Genomic DNA, 26,314 nt, shown 5'->3' on the forward strand with positions numbered 1-26,314 from the left:
TTAAGAGTTGTACGCCTCCTAAGACATCCTTCTTGTTTTATCGAACTCGAGTGCTTTAAAATTTATTGAAAGTTTTCCTTTTAACTGCTTTGCTAAATTCGTAAATAAAAAAGTTATAACACTTCAACCCAGTCTAATGCCTATTGGTAACTTTAATTTCTTGCGCAGATGCTACTCTGTTTTGCGCTGTGAGAGTGTGAGAGCGAGAATGCTCAGACCCCTTTTTCGAAAAATATCCACTATATTCAATTTGATCAAGCATGGATATTCACAAATAAATCTCGAATGAGCACAAACAGAACAAACCATACTTTTCAAAAAAGATGGCTCAAAAGTAGTCATCCTATCGAAAGATTTCTAATTTTTCAACTGGCATCGTACGTCAATCATATTTGACACTTGCAAACTAGACAGCTGGAGAATACAAACAGGCAAACAATAAGCAATAGAGCGCGCAAAAGTAAAATAAAGTTCAAGTAAGTGATTTCGATCACTCAAAATCATTTTTTTTAATGAAAAATTTATTTATTTAAAAAAAATTGAATCATTAATTTTGTGCCATCTTCTAAGTTATCGTATTCTTTTTTTGCCATTGTCTGTCTCCCACCGAATTGCTTGTCTGCCCACAGCTTCAAAGCAACCTCCAGAATACTTTCTCTATAATATTTCGTATTTACCTTGACGTCAGGCTCGATGAAAACGATTGGAGAGCGCCCATCTGCGGTTACAGCGGTCCAAACCATTACCTGTGGCGGGTGCTGCCTCCTGGTGGTCATTGGTGACTCAAATTCTCGTATGAACGGTCGGTCAAATAACCCTATCGTTTTTGGAGTTTACGAATTGCTCAATTTGAAAAATTTTCTCGTCAGAAAACACAATGTTCGGAAATTGACCGCTTTCAGCCAAGCGAAGCAATTAAGCAAAAATGATATAATATTTAGTACATATTTTCTGTATTTGTGTTGATATGAAGGTTATTCCCATATGCAGAAGTTCACGCAAGTGGGGTAAGTAACTGATTGCCTCTCATTTCGAAGTGGCCAGGACGATTCTTCTGTATACAGTCCAAGTAGCTCAAAACTTCCGGGCTTAGGCCAAGGTAGCTTCCGAACACCCTTTCGAGAGCGAACTAATATGAGAAGGCAAAACAACGGGTTTGGGACCCACCACGTGAAAATCCCACCCAATGAAAACGAAACCTCGGATGAGAAATGCCTATACTGAGGACGACCACTGCGAATTAACTAAAGATTACGATTTAAGAGCACTCCGCTGGACGAGCGTCTCGCAATATTGCACATCAAAGTGAGATTTTTCAACATCTCGCTCATTTGCGCCCACGCCCCGATGGAAGAGATCGACGACGCGACCAAATTGTTTTTTCTATGAGCGCCTGAAACATTCCAATGAGCGCAGAAAAGGTTAGTGGGTTGGTTTTGCAAAATTATCTAGTTCTATGGGTTCGGAAAAGAGGGCATTCCGCTAAGAGGTGGAGTATGTCGATGACTGTTGGAAAATTGCAAAAATTACAAATGGTATAAGTATTTAATTTAATATTTGCTAAAAGCTATTTCATGTACAAATTTATCATTTCGAAAAAAAATTACTTGCTTAAAAACGTCTTCCTGTGTTGTGCAAAGAAACAGTGCTACAGTTTTTGAAAAATTAAATAGTATGCTTAATAGCTTTGACATTTTGTGCAAAAACAAATGACTACTGTTATCATTGCGCTTCCCCAAACAGAAACAAGAGCAACACTGCAAGTGCAACTATAAAAATGCGAAATTGCTCCCTAGCTGAAGTGCTAAATCACTTTAGAGGGCCGTATTTCCCAAACGCATACCTTCATTCGAAATTCTATTTTCATTTTATTCGAAAATATTTTTCGTGACTTTTTGCAGTCTCACGCCTCTGAATTGCTTATTGGGCACTATTCACTGCGCCGTGTATTTCCCAAAAACCAGCGACAGACAGCAGAATAAGCTAACCATTACGACGAGTGCCACCACCAACGGCGAAATTCTTCTGTACGCAGTAATACTTTTTTTCAACTACGAAACAGTTTGCGGTTGCTTTAATGTTAAATTCGCATAATTTTTTGCTTTTCGCATAATTTTTCTTTTCTTTATTGAGTGTATGCCGTTTATTTGATGCTTCTTCATTTTCCTTCCCAGCGTCAACTGTCCCTCATCATCAGCAACAACAGCAATTAAGAATAACCTACCTGCTTGCCATACAATTGATTATAATATTTACTTGCAATTTATCGCAATAAACGAGAAAATCAATATGAGATACGCATCTGCATCGGCGGTAAACGTGTGTGGCGGCAGAGTCGGACTTATTCGCCCGGGCTGTACTCGCATATGGCTGACCATGCAAATCAGCGCCTCTGTACCAGTGCCTTCTTTCGCCTGTCTCCTCTTTGTTGGCAACCCTCGATAGCGTAATAAATTTTAATAAAGTTGTCATACATGTTGGTCCTGACAAGAATTGCAGAAAAATATACTTTACCGATAAGCGCGCAGATTCACAGATATCCCATACATACTATACACACGCACGTATATACGCAGAGCGCCAGTGAATTACAAGAAGTATGAAAGCATTCGTGCTTACTCGGCTTTGGGTGCACTGCGGTACGTACGGTTGTGTGCATCATATGAGTGTGCGAATAAAAAGTGGGCAGTTCCCTTTGTGTGTGTATGGTAATGTGTGGGGTAATGTGCTGTGTTGTACCGTGTCATGCTGAGACATGGCGCTTTGGCCATACGAGTACACGGTCGGCTAAGTTGCAAAGATGTAATCAATTTAAAATACGCGTTTACGCGAGTATCAAAAGAAAATTGCGCAATCTCGTTGTGTGAGTGAGGCGATAAACTCAGGAAAAAATTTGACGGACATCGCCCTACTGTGTGGATGAATAATAACCTATTTCTTTGCCCTTGGTTTGTGCCTATGATTTTATTCCCTGTCTGAAATTCTTAACAAGCTTAAAAAATGATAAATTTAAATTGCGTCTTGCTTGCTTGTTATAAACGCGCGCATGTCGATAACAGTCAGAGGTTCGCATTTAATGTCAATTGCCCGGGCAGTTAGCTCCAGGGCAACTAAAGCTTTTGAAGCTCTGAGCTTCAATTTTTTATTATTAAACTAGCAAACCCCGCCCGCTTCGCTGGGCACACTAAAATAGAATAGATATGGTTTAGAACAGAAAATATATGGTTTTCATATTATTTATTTCTTTATTCTTTATTCAAGCGCTTTGGCATAAACAATATTTTTTGTTTTTCTATTTGTTTTTGAGTAAATATATAATGCTGTTGGCTTCCCAACACGTGAACAGCCAACGTATAGTTGACCATGGGTGAATACTGGTTCTTCTAAATTCATCCCGCATATTTCTAAAGTTTGCCCTTGTGATTTATTGATAGTTATTGCAAATGCTAAACGAATGGGCAGTTGCAAACGCTTGAATTCAAATGGCAATTCAGGTGGAATCATTGGAATTCTCAGTATTAGAACGTCTTCATTCTTGAATTTGCCAATTAAAATAGTTGCTTCGATAACATTATTCATCAATCGTTTGACTACAAGTCTAGTTCCGTTACATAGCAGCTTTGTTCAAATTGATGTCTCTTGGTCGATTTGATCTGGACCGAGCCATTCGTTGCCGATTTGCTTCATTTTCTTCTTGACGTTTTTCTGATGTCGCGTTATTCCGAGCATTTCTCATGCGCCTATTATTATTTGTCGAGCGACTAATATGAATACGCGATTGTCTTGGCATTTGTACTGTAATAAACATTATTGCAATTATGGTATTCTGAAATTTTGTGGATATTTTTTGTTTTTTTATTTGATTCACTCATGGTGCAACGTAGTTTATCGCATATGAACCGAAAAAATAAATCCACTAAATTTGATGAAAATTTACATTAATTAATTCCAATTTACCACGTGAAAATTCCTAAATGTATAAGAAAAATATAAGCACGTGAGCGATTGTTAATTGAAAAAATAATAAATTTCTTTTTTCTTTTTGACGATTGTTTCTAGTTATTCATTTGCGTTGATTTGAAATTAAAAAAAAATCTTCTTTTTTCATGATCATCAAGTGTTAACAATGTGTGTAAGTTTGGTTTAACTCGGCGCAAAGACACGGCGGGTCCACGTTTTAGCATATATTTCGAGACCCTAGTCATCAATAGGTATGAAAATTACCCCGTATTAAAGCACTTATCGACAGCTTTCATTTGATGCCCATATTGTACATACACAACCAAAGGTTACCCGGGTCCACGTTTTGACCTATATCTCGAGACCCCAGTCACGGCGCGGCATGAAAAATACTCTGTACTAAAGCATTCGCCAACAGCTTCAATTTGATATCCATATTGTACAAACACATTCTAGGTTCCACGTTTTGGTCTCTATATCGAGACCCCAGTCACGGAGCGGCATGAAAAATACTCTGTACTAAAGCATTCGCCAACAGCTTCAATTTGATATCCATATTGTACAAACACATTCTAGGCTCCACGTTTTGGTCTCTATCTCGAGACCCTAGTCACGGAGCGGCATGAAAAATACTCTGAACTAAAGCATTCACCAACAGCTTCCATCTGATATCCATATTGTACAAACACATTCTAGGCTCCACGTTTTGGTCTCTATCTCGAGACCCTAGTCACGGAGCGGCATGAAAAATACTCTGAACTAAAGCATTCACCAACAGCTTCCATCTGATATCCATATTGTACAAACACATTCTAGGGTCCACGTGTTGGTCTCTATCTCGAGATCCTAGTCACGGAGCGGCATGAAAAATACTCTGAACTAAAGCATTCACCGACAGCTTCCATCTGATACCCATATTGTACATACACATCCGAAGGTTACCCGGGTCCACGTTTTGACCTATATCTCGAGCCCTATCCACCAATAGGCATCCAAACTATACGTAAACCATCTTCAATACCTACTTAACAACGTGTGTAAGTTTGGTTTAATTCGGTGCAAAGACACGGCCGGTTAGCGAACACACACAAAAAGTTGACTTTATTTTATATATAAGATATAAACGCGGCTTCAGCGCCTCACAAGCTATCAAACGCGATTAATAACTTCCCGGTCATTACCAAAAAAATTAATTTTGCTGCATAAAGTTATTTTCTACTTGGTATTGTTGTTGCGTTTGCACACAGATTGTTTTACAGCTCGGTAAATCAGGCAGGCTAATCACCTATCCTGTCAGAAAACAAAATAAATTAACGAAACCAACACAAGACTGAGTCTTGTCGAGACCCGATGCTCCCGAGAAGAGTGAACAAGAAAAAAAAATCATTCAATATTGAACTTGCGTGGGTGACTACTATTTGCAGAAAAAAATTTCCACTAAAATATTAATTAAGAGCATATTTTTACTTAGCATAAAAGACAAAAGCTTCGTGGGTAAACGGACTAACTTTCTGTGAAAATCTACACATTTTTACGTCCTTATATTTTAGTTTTCATTTTTATGCCCTGTTTTCCCAAAGCCCATAATAATTTTTATTCAATTTTCTCTATTCCAGATCCCCTGACAGCAATGATTACCGATCGCAACAAATTCAATTTTGTTACGATATGTATTGGCTTTAGTTTCCTGCTCACCAGTGCAAGCGTGGCGTTAGCGCAGGCAACGAGCAATGCGCAGCAGGAGACAAATCAACAGCAATCGAAAGACCAAAATCAGGCGGCAGTTGCAACGATATCGGTGGTCAGCAGCAAAGATGAAGCGGCGAATGCGATTATTAACGAGCCAATGAATGGTGTGGGTATGTACATAAAAATAAGATAAAATAATATAAAATGAAATAAAATATAATAATAAATAAACCAAAAAACAAAATAAAATAAAACAAAGAAAAAATTAAAAAAAGAGTTACTAAAACTGAAATAAAATAAAATGAAATAAAGTAAGATAAAATGAAAAAAATAAATATTTTACTAAAAATTAGGTGCAATAAAAAGAAATAAAATATAAAATAATAATAAAGAAAAATTAAAACTAAAAAAATTAAATAAATTGAAATAAAATAAAATATACAAAATAATACAAAATAAAGAAAAAAAGAAAATTGAATTAATCAAATTAAATAAAATATAAAAATATAAAGCAAAAAAGCATTAAAAACAGTAGATCTAAAAAATGAGCTGAAATGCAAAAACTTAAATCATTCATTTATTTAAAATTAAAATAATAATCAATAAAGCAAAAATGACACTAAAAAAGTTAAATAATATAATATAAAATAAATTAACATAAAATAAAACAAAATTAAATAAAATTTAAAAAATAAAATATAATAAAGAACACCAAATAAAATGGAACAAAAATAATAATTCAATGAAATAAAATTCACTATATAAAATTAAATATTTTAAAATACAATAAAAAAATAATAATAAATGAAAATAAAAAGTACCTAAAAATTAAATAATAAATAAAAAGGAGTCAAACCTAAAATTGAATAAAGTAAATTAAAAAATATAAAATGAAACAAAGTAAAATAAAATAATTAAAAAAAGTCAATTAAAGTAAATTAAAGTTAAAAAAAAATTGAAGACAAATTAGATAAAATTAAATAAATAAAAAATTAAAATAGAAAAATAAACTTATTAAATTGAAGTAAAATAAAACAAACCCAAAATAAAATAAAAATAAACCAAATAAATTTAATTGAATAAAATAAAATAAAATAAAATAAATTACAAAAAAAAAATTAATAAATTAATAAAATAAACAAAATCACTAGTTACTTGAAATTTTTAACTTGAAACTAAAATCCAATGACCTATATATTCCCAGCAAAATTCTTAAAATTTTTAATTAAAAAGTTGAAAATTTTGATGGCATTTCATCCCATTTTTTTTTAACTCACACAAAGTTTAACACTTGGCTTTTTATTGATTTCGTAGGAGAATGAATGAAAAACAATTAATCAAATTAAATGAGAAACGAGTTTTTTAAAACTTTCACACATAAACCGATAAGCATCGTCAAATTTTTGTAGAAACATAGGGGCAAGCGCATACTCAACATGCTTATTGCAAGGGTAGATCGGTGGAATCTGCCCTGCGTACATTTGTGAAAGAGATTGAGGAGTCTCTTTTTCAGAAGAAGTTTGCGGTGGGCGCTTTCCTCGATATTGAGGGAGCTTTTAATAACGTTCTGCCGGAGGCAATTACTAGGTCTCTGGGTAAACTAGGGGTCGGAACCGACCTTATTAGATTTATCTACAAAATGCTTAGCGACAGAATAGTCTGGAATAAACTGGAAAGAGTTAAGAGACCGGCACTCATTGGAATCAGTGGGGCGCTCCGAACGACTCCTACTCTGGCGCTCAACGCAATGTTAAATGTGGTACTCATATACATCGCAGACAGAATTGCCGCCGCACGTACCGCAATCACACTAAGGGGTTCGGGTTATAGGCTCAACCTCACTTATGGGCACTTAAGCAGCCTTAGAAACTTCGAGTTCATCCCCCTGTCAACGGATCAATGTATACTCTCGCTTAGTCCAACCGGAACTTTCTCCAGGAAGAGTGGGTACAGAGCCTGGTGAACTTGTTCACGGATGGATCGAAGTTGAAAGGAAAGGTTGGCGGAGGAATGTTTTGCGAGGAGCTCTCCATCAGCCTCAAATTCAGGTTATCGGACCCCTGCAGTGTGTTCCAGGCAGAGGTACTCGCAATCAAGGAGGCAGCTGATTGGCTGCTCACATGCATACTAACAGTCAAGAAAGTAAATATTACATTCGAAACTGGTCATGGAATGACTGGCCTCACTTTCGACTGCGTCCGAATTCTTTGACACACGCCTCATCTGGATTCCTGGTCACAGCGACATTGCGGGAAACTGTGAGGCGGATGAGCTGGCCAGACAAGGGACATGTCCGCGAAAGGAGATAATTGGGATCCGCCTGACCACCTGCGGACTGCTCCTGGAAAGATGGACTTCGCGCCAACTCAGCGAGCAGATACACCAAAATTTAAGGTTCGCGAAATCCATCTGGCCACGTGTGGATCAGGGGCGCTCGGGCGAGCTTCTAAGGTTGACAAAATATCAGCTCTCGAATCTCGTATGTTTTTCCACAGAACACTATGCGCGAGGAATGCATGCTGTGAGACTTGGAAATACCTCGAGTCCTTTTTGCGTTGGATGTATGGAGGTTGAGGTGGAATCATCTCTGCAGCTTCGCCTTAGCTGCCCCGCTCTGGCGGGGTTAAGATCCAGGCATCTTGGCTCTTACTTCCTTGCTACAACTGCTGATATAGCTTGCGTTGACATTAAAAATCTGATGAATTCCACCAGCAGCACTGAGCGGTTGACGCAAACACAGCACAGTCATCGTTCATAATCCACACACTCTAAACCCACCCTCCTAACCATCCCACGACCACCTCTCCCCGCCCTCTCCTTGCATCTCATCGCTTTTGACTTTTTTGCAATTTTAAAAATGGATTTGAATCTGCTAAATCGAGTTTGTATTAAATTTTGAGTTAAAAACCAGGACGACAAGTAGAACCGATGAAGTGTAAAGTACTTACAGTACTAAAAAGGTGGCTAAAATACCAAAATTCTAAATTATTTAACTTCTTGCATTTGGAATTGTTAAAGCAGTGTCCTTAGCATCATAAACTACAATTTCTGTATTTGTTTTATAATCTATACAAGCGTTATGGGGATTATTTAATAAATAGAGGCTTCTGAAAAACAAAGCCTGCTGGCAGTTACAACCTCAGCGCCACCGCCGAAATGGCAACTGGTTTTATGAGAAGCTTTTCATGGCAGAAATACACTCGGCAGTGATAAAAATTTCGATTCGATTTCGACCGCTGGCGAACTCAGTATAAAATATTACATAAGTTGATAAATAAAAACGACAATAAACTCGAATTGTTTGTTAGACCCATTAAGCAACCAAACAATGCCACAGCTTTGGCCACTCTTCGAGTACATCGCAAACAAGGTATTGTCTGTTGAACAGCAGCGCTCGAAAATATCATTGCCCGAAATGTAATTATGACGAAATTTCAATGGACAATTTGCTGGCGGTATATATATTTTTGTTTTCTTTTGTTTTTTGCAAAACAAAATATAATACGAATCTCGTAAGCAACGCTTATTTGAATGGCGCGCCATTGAAAATCGAAAGTGATGCTGACAAAGTGGCAGCAATGACCGTCAACGACATCAGCGCAGTCATAACAGTCACCACTGTCACATAGCGCGGCGGTACCGGCACCGGCATCAGCATCAGCATCGTCACCGTCACCGTCAACAGCCACTGTGTGTGCCCCAGCAACGAGACATAGAGTGTTTGCTTAAGCTGGTGCGTGGTTGTGTGTGTTTTTGTTTTTAATATTATGTGACATTAATCGAACTTGGCATAGACTGTGCACATGCGCATGCGCACGAGTACATTGCGATGCACAATAAAATGTATTGTTTACAATATTTTGATGTGAATGTGCGAATGATTTTGTGCTCTTCTTTTTGTAGTTGCTATTTTTGTTATTTGAGAGTTTGTGCTGCACAGTTGGTGTTTGTTTTCCTCATGCCGGCGAACGTACGAAATATATTTAGCAACCCAACGATTTGCATGTCGCGCTCCACCACTGAAGGCCAGCAGCCAATATAGTTGGATATATTTTTTGTGCATTTCGAGGCAAGCGGCAAACGGCGTGAACAGTAAACGGACAAACCAGAAAATATCCTTATTCGCTCAGCTGCTGCTGCTGCTTACAGTCTATTAAGTCGCACGCCGTTGACTGTTATGAAGCCTCCTGTAATGACAAATTTGCGCTGCGATTGGGGCAGCAGGTCTACTGCTATTTTGCATGTTCACTAGCAAGCGAGTTCGCGTCTTAAGTCTTTCGTTTGTTGTACAAGTTTACGTTTGCTCGTCAGTCAATATAGCTGTGATTTGTGTGCAATCTGCTGCGCTTAGGTTTGCGCATGTGTGTGTGTGTGTATGTTGCGTTTATGCGCTGTGTGCCTCTGTATTTGTCGTATTAAAATGGAAAGCGATTTGTCAGGTTTTAGCAAATAATTTATCAGCCAGCGCAGTGCTTGTTTTCTTCTTCTATGTACAAAGTACTTTGATGGTCAAAGCGAGTGTACCCGCAGCAAGCCTTCTTCGCAGCTCGCCCCTCTAACGCGCGCGCGCGTTCACTTTCCGCTCTATGTCGCATGCAACCAAAAAGCGGCTTTGCCAACTTCACTTCTTTTTTTTTTGCCTTTTTGTTGTCGTTTCTACTTATGCCACCACTTTTTTTTTTTTTATTTTTTCACAAGCATCTAACCATTTGTTTGCCCATCCGTCGTTCACCACACGCTCAACACCATCCTCCTGCGCACCGCTCATCATCGCATCATCGCATCTGCACATCTGCACACATCTCCTCATCTTTCGCAGTTCGCAGCGTCTCTGCACCCTTGTGCGCCTTGATCCAGCTACGCGCTTGCTTACAACTATTTCACCATTAGCCTCTCCGAACGAGTGAATGAGTGATTGACCATCAACCGACCATTGAACATTTCTGCGCATTTCTGCTTTTGTTTTTTATTATTTTTGTCATTTCGTTTTGTTTAGCACTGCATTGCCACAATTCCAACCACATTGCCACAAATGCTGCAACACTGGCCACCATATAGCAACATAACTACATAGTCACCACCATTTAGCCATTCGCGTGATTGGCCAATATGGTTTTTGATGCACTGATCCTACTCCTTTTATATTATTATTTATAAAGTTGTTGGCATTTGTTGTTGTTCTCATAACATTTATCATCACACAGCGCATACATGCACACATACATACATACATATACATATGTATATATGCAAGTGTATGTGTAGTTGTAAGTGCAGGTACCTGCTGCGGCGCGCGTGTTGTTGTCGCGTCATTTGTGACCATTGTTAGTTCAAGTTCAAGTCAAGTCGCTCAGCAGGAGCTTGTTTACCTAGTTTTTAATATTTGTATATACGAGTAGTACTGTGTATGTATTTGTTTTGCTGCTTGTGTTTTTACAATTTTTCTGCGAATGTTTTCTTTGCTCTTCTGCTTTGTTTTGATGTGGAGTTTTATTTTCTTTAAGACGTGTTTTTTGCTTTTAAATCTCCTACGCCCTTTGCTCTAATGTTAAACGCTTGGTTTTGGGCTGCACTTTGACTCTAGTTTGGGTGGCTAATGTTTCTCCATATTTTTATAGTTTTTTTTTTTTGGTTGCTTATTAAAACTGTGTTCAAGAAAGTTAGAGTTTTGTAGATCAACTTTATGCAATTGACGCCAGCCGAATTTGAAGCATGTCAATATTTTGAGTGATGTAGACTCAGTATTTGTAAGTTGCATTTTGCGCCGTGTAATAAAATCAAATTTGCATTAAAAGAAATATAATTCGAGCCACTAATGTCGTGAAGAGCTGCATGCGTCCTGAAATCGCTTATGGAAGAAGGCTTCCAGCTCATTTTTGAACCAATGAAAGATTCATGTCCTCCTTATGCGAGTAGAGGAGCGGTGTATATTAAAAGTGATGATAAGCAAATACACTGCGATAAATTACTATAGCACAGGCACTTATTGATTAGTTTTTGTAATTCATTTATTTATTTAAAATTTTTTATGCAAAAACATATAGTTCATCATCCTATAAAAGTCATCTAAATTCAAGTTTCAAGAACTCTGTGCAGGTTAGAAAAATAAAGCAACAAATGTTCATCACACTTTAACACTTTTTAATATGAAATTTTTAGAAAACTTTTGAGTACGCAGTTTTATGGTAAATAACACATGGGCTGAAAAGTCCCGAGCCTAACAAGGAAAACAATTTTTTTTTTTTTGGTTCAAAATTAGCATTATTCATCAACGTAATTTCCATCGAGAACAACGCAATCATTCCATCGCCACTCTAACATTTCAATGTCAGTTCTAAATACATCCTTGGCTTTACTCCAATAAATGAACGCATATGCTCCCTGCGCATTAGAGGGAAATTTAACAATGTGACCATTTTCTCAATATATGCTTCCACGGAGGAAGCGGATGACTTGACAAAGGACTCTTTCTATGCAATCCTATAGTCTTCAATGATAAAAACTTGTTCCTATTACACTATTATCGTGTTAGGAGATTTTAACGCACGAATCGGCAAGGCAGAACACTTCAGACGTGTTGCGGGCCCACACTCCCTTCATAATGTGACGTCATGCTATGGAGAAAGGCTCTGTCAGTACGCAACTAGCACGAATATGTATCTAAACAGTACTCATTTCCCGCACAAGAACATTCACAAAGGGACTTGGACAATCCCTGGAACCTCCTTATCCAATCAAATTGACCATGTTTTAATATCGAGACGGTGGAAATCCTCAATGATAGACGTTCACTCAAGCCGCAGTGCAAATATTGATAGCGATCATTTTCTAGTAAAAATAAAATTTAATCATCGCAAAACCATGCACAAGCAAGAAAAAGGTTTACCGAGACCAAAATGGAACACAGGACAACTTGCACACCCTACAAATGACAAAATATTTCAAAACTTATTTCTGCACCAGTGTAAGCCGCACGCCCAAAATGAAAATATCGATGCAGAGTGGGAGAATATAAAACTATCTCTTACTAACGCCGCTATTGAAAGCATAGGAAAGCTGACTAAAACAGAAAACAAAAAATGGTTCGACGCTGAATGCGCCCAGGCAATAGCTAAGAAAAATGAAGCTCGGCAAAGAATGCTAAGAAGGCCTACCAGAGCAAGTAAAGAGGCATACAAAGCCGAGAGAATTGTCGCCACTAAGTTATGCCGCGCCAAGAGAAAGCAGTCGCAAAAGACGGAACTTGAACAACTTCTGACGGATTATCACACCAAAGACATTAGAAAATTTTACAAGCGTGCCAAACAACAAACAAAAAACTTTCTGCCTCGTCTTAACATCTGTAAGGCTAAAAACGGAGTTATATTATCTGAAGAAAGTAGCGGTATCGAACGGTGGAAAGAATTCTTTTCAGATCTATATAACCCCGTTACAGCAAGCGCATCATCTCTCATAAACTTTACGCCCGACAATAATGCGGCGGAGCCGGAACCAACTTTGATGGAACTTGATAAAGCTATTACTCATATGAGTAACAATAAGGCTCCTGGGGAAGATGGCATACCCATAGAGCTGCTGAAGTACCTCGACGACAACGGACGTTAAGTTCTGCTACACCTCTTTTTAAGAATATGGCACCGAGGCAGCATTCCGGAAGCATAGCGTGTAGGGTTGATAACTCCTATTCACAAAAAGGGAGGCAAATTAAACTGTGAAAACTACTGTGGAATCACTCTCCTAAATTCCACATATAAAATTTTTTCTCGAATCCTCGCAGCCCGGCTAACTGCGGAAGCAGAAAAATTCTTGGGCGAATACCAAGGCGGATTTCGCCCAGGTCGATCAACAACAGATCAAATCTTTATGTTAAAGCAAAATCTTGAAAAATGCTATGAATGCAACTTAGACGTACACATCCTGTTCGTCGATTTCAAACAAGCCTTTGATAGTATCCTCCGAGACAAAATCCCAGAAGCGCTCCCCAACTTGGGTATCAGCGACAAACTTATTCAGCTGGTCATGGCAACACTAACTAACACCACTGGAAAAGTAGTTGTACAACAAGCAGTGTCAAAGCCCTTCGAAATCTCCTGTGGCGTAAAACAAGGCGATGCTCTTTCCACATGTTTATTTAATCTCCTTCTTCACTATCCGATAAAAAACGAAGTGAAGGTTGGAAACCTTTTTAGTCGCTCAGGAATAACAATCGCGTACGCGGATGATATCGCAATAGTGGCAAGGAACGAAAGATATCTCATTTCAACCTTCTGTAATATTGAATTTCGTGCAAAATCAGTAGGGCTTGGAATAAATGAAGGCAAAACTAAATATCTGAAGGTCTCCCGCAGCAAAGAAAGACGAAGTCCTGAAAACATCCAAATCGGGACATTAACCTTTGAAGGTGTTCAACACTTCAAATATTTGGGAGTGTTAATAAAAAATGACAACAGTTGTTACGACACAATACAAGACAGAGTAATGGCAGCAAACAAAGCATATTACGCCCACACAAAATTGCTGAAGTCCAAACTGCTCACACGTGAATGTAAACTCCGCCTCTACCAGTCAATAATACTACCGGTGCTGTCCTACGGCTGCGAGTGCTGGACATTGACAAGCAAAGACGAAAGTAGCTTAAAAGTCTTCGAATGAAAAGTAGTCCGAAGGGTGTTTGGCCCCATATGCTGCAACGATGGAACGTACCGAATACGCTACAACGATGAGTTGCTAAACTTATGCCAGGGAGAAGACGTCGTGAAATACATTAAACCCCAGAGGCTTCGATGGTTAGGGCACACTGTGCGCATGGAAGACAGGCGCCCCCAAACATTTTTTTTAATCAATGAATTGTCTAATGACCCGAGCCCGAGGACGTCCAAGGTTAGCCTGGCTTGACCGAGCCATAGCCGACCTGAAAAAGCTACGAGTTAGGAGCTGGAGATCTGTGGCTATGAACTGTGCAGATTGGAAGAGGATTGTGGATGAAGCTAAAGCTCACCCTGAGCTGTAATCGCTACTTGATGATGATGATGATGAGTAGGCACCCACTTTAAATAGAGCTTCCTCATAGTCAAATACTCATGCAATATAAAGCCAAAACGATTTTTTTTTTATATCTTTACGATGTCAGCTAACTCACGCAACTTGACTTTTCGATAATTCAAAACGATTTTGTATATTTTTTTGATGTTTTCTGGTGTTACAGCCACTGTGTTGTGCATCATCGATGCCCCTACGGCTACGTTTGAAGTCAGTAAACCATCGTTTTATTGTTATTTCTGATGGAGCGGAGTCCCCATGACATTTCTCAAGCCATTGTTTCACTTGAACGGTATTTTTCTCTATCAAGAAGCTGTTTAAAATTAAAACACGAAATTCTTTTTGATCCATTCTCTTCAAAATAATAAAAGTAGCGTTACTCTCAGCACAATAACTCACGACCTAATGCATAGAATATCATGAAATTTTAACAGCTGACTTTTTAAGTTTAGTACTAACTGAAAAAGAGGTGAATGCAATAAAACTAGCGCCATCTATGTACTAGGTCGGGGACTTTTCAGCCCATGTATGAGTTCTATGAAAATTGGACCAACATAAAAAAGTCCATGTAGTGTTTCACGATAGTAGTAGCTCACGATAAGGTCTATGTAATGTGAGACAACTCATGGCATACGTTTTCATGCGTATGAAATATTAGGTTTGTTTAGGTTAGATTTTAGTGGTTGTCCACTATGGGACACACTTAGGCTCATAGCCAATTGTGATGCCGCGTGGGAGACTTAAACCAATATAAACTTTTTTAAAAATGTTTGAAGATTGCAGATTTCCCACCGTGCTGAGATTTTCCAACTTATTAAAATTGTCCACCTAAAAATGTGAATCTACGTTCGGATAAATTAAGGCAGTGGTTGTTTCTTCCTTTTCCTTATTTAGATAGCTGCAGCAGAAGTCATGTGTCTGCACACCCATTCTCTAGGTGTATCTGCCTATTAAGCAGCTCCCCATTATAAAGGAATTAAGTGTGCTGGGATTATGGCTATTTTGGCTTAGCAGAGATTCTGTGCGTTTAGCATTGAGAGTCGGCCACAATTCTGTAGGTGGGTTCGTTACGCCATCTTTCATGCTCTATTCTTGCAATCTGCCCAAAAATAAGTGGCTTACAAGTATCTAAGTTTTTTGTTATCTATACCGGCATAGCAATATGCAACTCACAACTACACCTACGTGCTTAACACCTCTCCAAAATCAAACATTCTCCCCGCTAAACTGCCAAAAAGGTTAAAGGGTTTCCCAATAACAGGTGTTATTTTGACTAGCTCGCTGTTTCGGTAGATGTCACTTTTGAAGCTGTAATTTTTTGATATTTGACAAGTAGAAACTACACCATTAATAAAACTGGATGATATACGCTTAACCAACGCATTGAAATTATTAAAATTGCCTATAAAAATGGTGAAAATTTGACAGAGACGGTTCGTAAAACTCGAACATTTTTGGGTCATCGTGAAGCACCTTGTCGGACCGCAATACACAAATTGGTGGAAAAACTCGATCTGTTGGGACAAGTTAGTGATGTGAAGAATAAAACCCGTGCACTTCGCTCAAGAACAGCCAAAAATATTGCTGTTCTAGTCGAAAGTGTTGAGGAAAACCCAGGTTTGTTCATTCCTCGTCGTTCATTGGAATTAGGCATTCCACAAACGTCATTACACCGTATTTTGCATAAATATTTGGGTCATAAGGCTAATAAAGTCCAGTTAACACAAGAACTCAAGCCGGCCGATCATCAACAACGTCGTGTCTTCGCTGATTGGGTCGTTGAAATGCATAAAAATGATCCGGAATCCCATCGAAAAATCATCTTGAGTGATGAGGCCCATTTCCACCTCGGATGCTTCGTCAACAAACAAAATTGTCGGATCTGGGGCTCAGAAAATCCAAGAGTTATTTTTGAAGAGCCTCTCTATCCTCAACGTGTGACTGTTCGGTGCGGTCCGGCGGAGTCATTGGACCTTACTTTTTCGGAAATGAAGCTGGAGCAACAGTTACGGTGAATGGATTGCGCTATCGAGAGATAATTAACGATTTTTGATGGCCGTAATTGGATGGTATTGATCTGGACAAAGTTTATGTTCAACAAGACGGCGCTACGTACCACACAAGCAACGAAACCATTGATATTTTACGGGAATAATACCTCTTATTGGAAAACCCTTTAGTTATTCACATCGCCTAGCATAGGTAAGTAGGGGAAAAGGTTTAAGTGCCAGTCTGGCACTCCCCAAGTAGCTCTAAAACGCCGTTTTGATACCATTATGAGACATGCAACAGGCAGATATCTACAGCCAGCCAGAGCTGGTAATATAATGGAAAAGATTGATAGAATTTAGGTTGGCGCACTGCCCTGAGATGTCGAAGAAAGGAGCACCCAGCGACCTTAAGAAACAGTGCTCAACAGTCTCCTTCTTTAAAAGCTCCTCACAGCACAGATTGGAAATTGAATGGCGTGGGGTCCCCAAGACTTTCTGAGTCCTGCGTCTATTGTACTGGGACCAAAGGGTTTCCGAAATAGCACATGAAGATATTGAGCCCCATCTCTTCTGCGCTTTTCTGAGCAAGTTCATCAGCAATTTCATTTCTCTCTATCTTCCTATGTCCTGCAAGTCATATCAAATAAATATTATTGTGCAACCCAAGAGATTTCATCTCCTCCTTATTGAAGTTTACTAGTTTGGTTCTGCACCATGGCATCGTCAGAGCCTTGATCGCGGCTTGACTATTGGAAAAAATGTCAATATCTCCCTCGCTCCTGCGGCTCTAAGCATTTTGCATGCCTGCAGGCTCGCAAAGACTTCTGCCTGAAAAAAACTACCAGTATTCGGCACTTTTAAGGGAATTGATAAATTGGCTGGTTTAAAGAAAACCCCTGCTCCGATTCCCGATTCCATCTTAGAGCCGTCAGTGAAGCAAAGGCCCATCAGCATACTTTGTGGCATGTTGTAGATATATTTTGTGGGCTACGCAATACACCAAACTCGCATGCTGGGTATGACGCTTAGTAAGTCCGGCTAGTCTATATATTTATGTAAATGATTTCGATTTGTCTTGCTTTCTGTTTTTTTTCTCGATTCATTTCGTTTTCATTCATATATTTTTTTTCCTTTCGCTTAATTCCCCTCTTTGTATCAGTTTTCATTGCTCCAATTAATGATTAATTTTTTATTTATATTTTTCGTATGTTTATTGGTGATTTTTTATTACATGAGTGTTATAATTGCCCATGCTAATGCGTACAACGCTGAAAACATTGAAAAACATCAACGCCGTCAAACGCGCCGGTTTGAAAAGTAGCCGGGCGGGCTTGTGTGGACAACGCCAATGGCACAATTGGGCGGTGGAGCTACTCGACTTAACGTACCTCCACTGGCCTCTCACGGCACTACCACTGCCATTGCCACTGCCATTGCCATTCGCAATTGGCACTAGTCGGTTTATCCGCCTGAGCTGGCCCCATGTGCTCCATCACGCCATCTGCTTTATTGACTTGATGCACTCCACTGCACTGCGTTGCTGCGCATGTTGTTAAGCTGTCTGTTAAGCTTCGATTGTTTTTTTTTCTTGCGTTTTTTTTTTTTTGCAAACCGAGTGATGGGGCATTGGCTGTTGGCGCTGCTGCTGTCGCTGATGCGATGCTGGTTAAGCGTTCGCCTACTATGCAATAATAGATACTCGGCGCATATAATCATAACTTGTTAAAGTGTTAACAAATGTTTCTGCTACCACCTCACCTTGCAGCCGCAGCAGCAGCAGCGGCAGCAAAAGCAGCTGCGCCAGTCCCAACGCTATGCCAGCCAGCCACACTGGCCACTTTAAAGGCGCCTGCCTCATTGCCTCACTGCCATGCGCTCGACTTGTCCGTTTGTCTGTCCGCCTGCCTGTATATTAGCGCAGCCCAGTTATTGCCGCTGCTGCACTTAACAGCTCTACTAACTACCTGTGGTATCAAATGTCGTCTTCGTTTTCATCGTGGTCGCGTTGCGGACAATCAGCTCAGCGCTCGGCGCTCAACGTGCAATGCAGTATACAGACAGTCCGGTCCGGTGCTTCATTTGAGGCGTCGAGGCGAAAAAATTGTGCAAATTATTTTATGATGTATCTACAATTGCCACAACAATGTTGATTACCACTTTTAGTGCGTTAATAATGCCAGTCAATGAAATTGCTGGTTGGTGTATTAGTTGATTGTTTAGTTGCTACGTTGTTGTAGTTATTTTTCCATCTTTTTCCCCCTGCTTTTTTATTTTTTGCTTTTTTTTTGTATTTGGTCACTAGCTTGAATGTCTTCTTTATTGCTGTTTTGGACGCAAAAAAAACATCTGTGTTGATTAGTATTTGTACTAAAACGACGATTGCTGATTTTACGATAGTTGGACTTTGAGAAATGTTAATAGCTGTCTTTATTGAATTTCTTTTATGAAATTATATTGTATTTGTTACTTATAATAATACAGCTGTGCACAAGTATTGCAAACAAAAATATATATTGCATTGAAACAACTTTATTAAGCTTTTAAAATTATTTTTATTTTGTACAGGACTCTTGTCTGAGCCGCTGAACTTCTCTCGGTGTAGAAAGTTTCTTAGTCATAAAAGCACTTGCAGATTAGGTAGGTAGGTTAGATGGCAAGAGTACCACGGGTGCACTACAAGTAGCACTAGAGAGCCGTTTTAATACCTTACGTATGTAACCCCATACTTACAGAATTTTCAAAAAAATAAATTTTGTTTCAATATTTCAAAAGTATAGTATTTTAAGATACTGTGAAAATTTCATGCTAAAATTCCCCATATTATAGCTTCTCCAGCCCATTAACTAGGTAGAGAGCGGTCTGCGCGCCCCTGTACCTCAAACTTTAAACTCGTTTTTCTCGAAACTACTTTTCCCGGCACGGTCTGCATGAATACTCTTACAGTTTTTATATTTTTGGATGCGGTTTTTTTTTAATATTCGAAAGTATTTTCTCTATAGATTTTATTTTTTATATTTTTATAATATTAAAAAATTTTATAAACGTAATTGAAGTGCCGTCAATTTTTAAAATGCCGTAAATTGCAAAATTTTTCGAAATTCACAGACCATAACTACCACTTCAAGGAGAAATCATGCAGACCGTGGAGCAACTTTTTTTCAAATGTACTTAGGGTGAAGTGATTTTTTATATAGGTACTAATTTTTGTAACGAAAAATTAAAATCATTTTTTTTTTAAAGTTTAGGTACTAATAGACAATGTATAGCATTTTTTTTTTATTATAAAGGGTGTTTTTTTAGAGGTTAGGTTTTCAAGTTGGCACTACTTTTTTCGTAGATGGTGTTTTTGACAGCTGCCACTTGATTTATGCTCAGTTTGGTTTGCCATTTCATAATGAATAGACTTACACCTGAACAACGTTTGCAAATCGTGCAAATTTATTACGAAAATAATGGTTCGGTTCCAAAAAAAAACAAGAAAATTTTGTTCAGCGATGAAGCTCACTTTTGGTTGAATGGGTATGTCAATAAGCAAAATTGTCGCATTTGGAGTGAACATAATCCACAAGCCATTGCTGAGACGCCGTTACATCCTCAAAAAGTCACTGTTTGGTGTGCTCTATGGGCAGAGGAAATCATTGGTCCATATTTCTTTAAAAATTAAGCCGGCCATAATGTTACAGTCAATGGAGAGCGCTATAGAGCCATGATTAATGACTTTTTCGTGCCTGAATTGGACGATGTTGATGTGGACGACCTTTGGTTCCAACAAGACGGCGCTACATGCCATACAGCCAACGCAACAATCAATTTATTGAAGGAAACTTTTGGTGAGCGCATTATCTCGCGCCGTAGACCTGTGGCGTGGCCTCCAAGATCGTGCGATATAACACCGCTGGACTATTTCTTTTGGGGCTATGTGAAGTCGCTTGTCTACGCAGATAAGCCCGAGACGATTGACGTCTTGGAAGAGAATATTCGGCGCGTTATTGCTGACATACGGCCCCAATTGCTGCAAAAAGTGGTCGAAAATTGGGCCTCTCGGCTGGAATTTATTCGAGCCAGCCGCGGCGGCCACTTGCCCGAAATCTTATTTCTATTGTTATCCCTTCTAAAAACAGTTTTTATTTTAGCGCATTTTTGGCGCTGCTGGACGTATCTGACCCCTTAATATAGATCCCTACCTGCAAAAAACTACAAAACTTAAAAGAAGAAAACCCATCTACCGCCATCCAGTGCTGTTGATGTAGGGGAGAAACGAAAAGGAATCTAGGCTGGCGAACTGCCTCAGGTTATCCCCAAAAGGCACACTAAGGAACCTCAAGCTCCTAGCCGCCAGACCCTGTCATTTGCAAAGAAAATGTTCAACGGTCTCTTTCTCTGCTGGATTCTCACAGCTTCTGCATTGGGGGTGTACGGAAGTCCAAGCTTCTCCGCATGAGTTCCGATCCCCTAGTAACCGAAGTGACCGTTGAACATCGTTATGAGTTTGGAAATCGAATGGCAGTGGATCCCCAACACTGTAACCCTATTGCATCATTTGATGAAATACTCCGAAAGCAAAATCTCTCTCCTGTCACCAAAAGTGGAATAGTCCGCTTGAACAAAAACTCTCTCTTATCAACAAGAACGGATTAATCCGCAATAAATTATTTTTTCGTTAAAGTTTGAGGAAAATAAATAGTTTTGGTAATCCTGCAACATTCTTTTCCATTAGAACCAGCAGTAAAAGTCGTGCCGACGCAAGGTATTAAGGACGCAACGTATTTTGAGTACATTGCCCATAAGCGTCCTGCTTCTGTTGTTACTGAGGCCAAAGTGTTTTCGAGATAGCAACGGACACGATAGAACTCCATCTGTCTTGCGCTTTTTTAAGAAAGAAATTGTGCAGTTTTCCTTTACCAAAGTTCAAGGGAACATCGATGCCTAAGATGGGTACAACTGAAATCGGATCTGTTGACCCTTTCCTGGCGAGCTCATCGGCAAATTCATTTCCCTCTATGTTTCTATACCCTCCAATAAGAAAACGTATCCTGCACATAAGAGACGTTTGATCTCCTCCCCACAAGAGTGCAACATAGCGACGACACACCTGGATCGCAGCTTGACTACCGGAAAAAATATGTATGTCTCCCTTCTAACTTTCAACTTAACTTAGTTGCTTACTTCTGCAATTATTATAAAGGATGTAAATATCTACAGTAAGGGCCTTGAGCTCGTTGTTTGTGCGTTCGAAATTAGTTGGGGAATGTCTGACTTCTCTCTCGATTGCATCCGAACACTTCGATATTAGACTCATTTGAGTTGTCGGTCACAGCGGCATAGAGGGAATGTGCTGGGCTGATGAGCTGGCTAGCCAGGGGACCCTGGAGGCGGTTTCATCGCAAAATGAGAGGACTGAGGGAATCCTTGAGAACCTGTGGTGCTGCTCCTAGAAATATGGGTCGCGCGTCAACTCAGCGAGCGCTGGACTAGCTCGCAAACGAGCAAATTCGCGAGATCCTCCTGGCTACTGGTAGATCGATGAAACTTCTAAGGCTAACAAAGCCGCAGCTCTCCACTTTGGTATGTATCCTTACCGGACATTGTGCGTTGGGTGTCCATGCGGTGAGGTCTGAAGTCCTTTCTGTATAAGCTTTCTGTAGGGTGAGGTGGAATCTTCTCAGCACCTTCTTCTCGCCTGCCCTGCTCTCGTCGGGCAAATGTCTAGACATCTCACTTCTTCGCTACATTTGGTGAAATTCATCACTAGCTTGAAGCTGTTAATACAAACGTAAATCGGCACTGTTGGTCGTCCTCGTCCTCTAACGTAAAGCCCCCTCTTCCTTTTTTCTACGCGTCTGGTTCCTTACTGACAATACGCAGGATGGACCTTAGACTGCGGTGGCATGGCCAAGAATGTAAAGAGGTATCATCTGAAGGCATGAAATACGATTTCAAAATCGGCTATGGAAAGTGTTTTGACGATTAGGAGGAAGTATTAGAATATATTAATGAGTTATTGACAAATATTGTTTGAGCTTTTTTTTTTTGAAGAAAAGGTATGTACTTTTTCGTAAAAACTACTAAAAAATATTTCATTTTTGCTTTACATAGAATTTACTGTGCATTTATGAGCCTTTCCGTAACTTTCCGCAGACTGCGCGTATTACTATTCCCTCAAGCACCTGGTGCGTTGGGCAGTTAAACATTTCTAAATTACTGCAGAATTATACTATTTTTAATATTTCCTCTTTCTTTTTTCTTTTTCTTTTCATCCTTTTTATCCACAGTGCACGCATTCAATCCGCGCCTGGATTACAGCAACGAATGGCGTCCCGTGGGCCGTGGCGACCCACTGAAAAATGATCCCACATTCGACTACAGTCCGCCAACGCTAGAACATGTACGCTATTGGGCGGAAACCACAAAGGACAGCAGCAGCAGCAACAGCAAGGAGGAGAGTGGCAGCAGTAAGCAGGATGCAAATAGTGCGCGCTTGCCAAATCCCAGTAAACAAGACATCCTAATGCTGGGCATGCCGAATGAGCACTTGCGCGGCAGTAGTGCGCATGTTTCACAAGCCCCGCATCAGCATTTGCATATGGGTCCACATGGCATGCCACACCTGCAGCCATACCATCAACCTCATCCGGGCGGCGTGAAAAACGCTAAAGGCGAAACACCCCTCCTGCAGCCGAAATACACCTCGGTGCGCCGCAGTTACTATGCACAGCAGCTGCCAACGCGCCTAATGCCACCACCAATGCAAGCGAACTTGCCGCCGATCAATACTTTCAACGTACCTATGAAGCCATCGCAAGTGCACACCGAATATCGTCACAGCATGTCCGGAGTGCCGCATGTTTCCACCATGCCCAGCATGGGACCATCTTCGATGGCAACCGTGACCCATATGAAGGCGCATCATCATGCTAGCATGTCAACACCTTCATCCTCGTCATGGATGTACAGCTCACCGCCCCCCAAGCAACATCTACAGCAGCATCACCCGTACGCTATGCCTAGCGGCTCTGCTGCTTCCATGCCCACGTCTTCGCAATCATCGCGCATGCCACTTCCTCATGCCTACGATTCACATCCACAGGACTCCCATCACTACTTCAGCTACACTCGCCCGAGTGCGAACAGTTTGTCCTCGCATATGCCACAAGAGTCTTTCTCGCCGAATTCCTTGCGGCACAGCGCCAGTGGTGCCAAGCAAAGCGGCACAGGACGAAAACCGTGGCTACATGAGCTGTTGCAGAAGGAAGTCGTAAAGACTTCTGCCAAGCCCAGCTACTCGGCGTCCACCAACAAGTTTGCTTACGAGACAACAAAACCCATCTATGAGCGCATGCCGTCCACGAACTCGATAAGCGGCGGCTTCACACCATTCACGCCTGTCACATTCGTCTCAGCACCACCAACCATTGCGACGACGACAACGACATCAACAACTACTACGACGCGTGCACCACAGCCTCCACCGAACGCAATCACTCCGAGCTCCTTTTATCCAACTACGAGTACGACATATACCCCACCCACTACTAGTACTACAGCGCGTGTAATTTACACCACACCAACAACAACGACGACACCACGTACGACTACCTCAACGACATCGTCGCGTCTGCTTATACCGACAACCAGCAACTTGGCATACCGGCCGACTGTCGCCCCAATGCAAATGACTACAGATTCATTATTCTCACACTACAAGCAGCCTGAAGCACCGCTTAGAGGTCCGATGTACCTGATCATAGAGGGTCATTCGAAAGTAAAGAAATACGGCAAGAATGGTATCAACTTGAACTTACCGAAAATAGTGCCCGTAGTACCAAAACGTGAACCGGTAGTACGTGTGGCTGAGCCGGGTGAGGAAAAACGTGGAACGCCGGAGACCTTCCAAGTGCAACACCTACATGTGAAGACCTCAACCACGACGACAACAACAGCAAGACCTGTAACGACACCGAAGTCCGTGACAACGGCGAAGCCCGTGACCACCACAACAACTAAGCCTACAGCGTCCACGAGTACAGTGAAGCCTACAACGTCTGCGAAGCCATCAACGACAGCAAAACCACCTGCATCAACCAACCTCACCAAAACAGCATTACAGCCACTAATATCTTCCACAACAACGACCACACGACCTGCGGCAACCACTGCATCTCCCAAGGCCATTAGCACAACAGCAGCAACACCTAAATCAACTAACAAAACTACCGACAAGACCGCAGGAACCGCTAAGCCCACCTCAGCCGTTGTCAAACCTTCGACAGCCGCTCCAAAGCCCGCACTCAACGAGGCACTAACAAAAATGGAGCTGCCTAATGAGCCACCAACTGGCATGCAGGGTCTACTCAGCCTGCTTGACGCATCACTGGGTGGACTTTTTGCAGAGCAGCCACTAAAAACGCCTTCTCCAACACCTGCGCGTCTAAGTCAAGCAAAGCAGACAACCACACCGAGTACCGTGCTACAGGCGGTGAAGTCAGCACCGAACACCGCTTTGCCGGCGCAATCCGCGATAGTACCCGTCATACCAGATGCACGCATAGGCAGCAATGCCGGCCGTATTGTAGATGCTGATGCTGGTCAGTTAGGGTCAGCAGAGTTCAGCTTCACTACAGATATACCACCACGAGAGGTGCGTCAGGTATTCGATTATGATCAACGGCCGGAATCACGTCTAAAAGATTTTGTAATCGAGAGCTTCGATGGGGCAGAGGATGAGGGCGCGTCAGCTTTCTACGAAGATGAATTCGAGGAGTATAGCGACGACGAGATCAGCAATGGTGGTGGCAATCAACAGCCAATCAAACGCATGGATACATTCGCTGATGGTGATGAAGAAGAATTCATGGACGACTATGAGGATGTGGAGTTGGGGGAACAGGGTATGGGTGATGTGGTGCCGGATGCGAATTCCGTGCCGCTTACACACACACAGGCAAAGCTGGCGTAAGTGCACAAGATGACAGGCGCGCCACCACAGCAAATGTGGTTGATGGTGAACTTTGACCTTTCAATGAGACCAAGATCAATAATGTATGAAATTGGGTATCTCTACAAGCGCTGACGCAGTCGACTCGACTCGCTCAGCTCCAACAACAGTCAGTCAATCAAACGTACAGTCAAATAATTTTATTTTATTGCCAGTTTGTATTTGTAATTTGCAGCTGCAGTAAACAATTTTTATACTCTACGTACTGCTCTACACCAAATCTACTTTTTAAATCTCGTATTTTTTAAATGTATCTTTGTACTTAGTTTCTTTGTTGGTCTTTTGATGTATTTTTGATCAGATGTGTGTAAATACTACAGCTTTATTTATGTGCAGAGCTTTTTGCCATGCCAAGTGATCTAAGTATTTTGGACATTGTCGTAAATTTTTCTAAAAATGGTTTATTTGTAGGCTTGAGCATAAAAAATAAGAAGTAACTAAAAAATTTAAAAAATTTTGAAAAAAATTAGAGTTTTTTGAAGTGTATGCTGAGGTCTATTTGGTTTGTTTTTCAACATTTTAATTTTTTTAATTATTTAGTAAGAAATATACTTAAAAAAGTCATTTGAACATTTTTTTTTTTATATATTATATTAATTTTCATTTTTTATTTGAAAATTTTTGTTTTTGTTCAAAATTT

The 26,314-nt window shown here is 40.4% G+C and overlaps 1 protein-coding gene across 1 annotated transcript; it reads left to right on the forward strand.

Annotated features, from left to right (window-relative positions):
- Positions 1-5,582: 5,582 nt before the first annotated feature.
- On the forward strand, positions 5,583-26,000 carry LOC128863642 (mucin-2). Its single transcript, XM_054102893.1, has 2 exons — positions 5,583-5,819; positions 22,952-26,000. The coding sequence occupies exons 1-2, from the start codon at positions 5,591-5,593 to the stop codon at positions 25,633-25,635; spliced, it is 2,913 nt and encodes a 970-aa protein (XP_053958868.1). The 5' UTR covers positions 5,583-5,590; the 3' UTR covers positions 25,636-26,000.
- The last annotated feature ends 314 nt before the right edge of the window (positions 26,001-26,314 follow it).

This window comes from Anastrepha ludens, chromosome 5 (assembly GCF_028408465.1).
Source record: "Anastrepha ludens isolate Willacy chromosome 5, idAnaLude1.1, whole genome shotgun sequence".
Classification (NCBI taxonomy): Eukaryota; Metazoa; Arthropoda; class Insecta; order Diptera; family Tephritidae; genus Anastrepha; species Anastrepha ludens.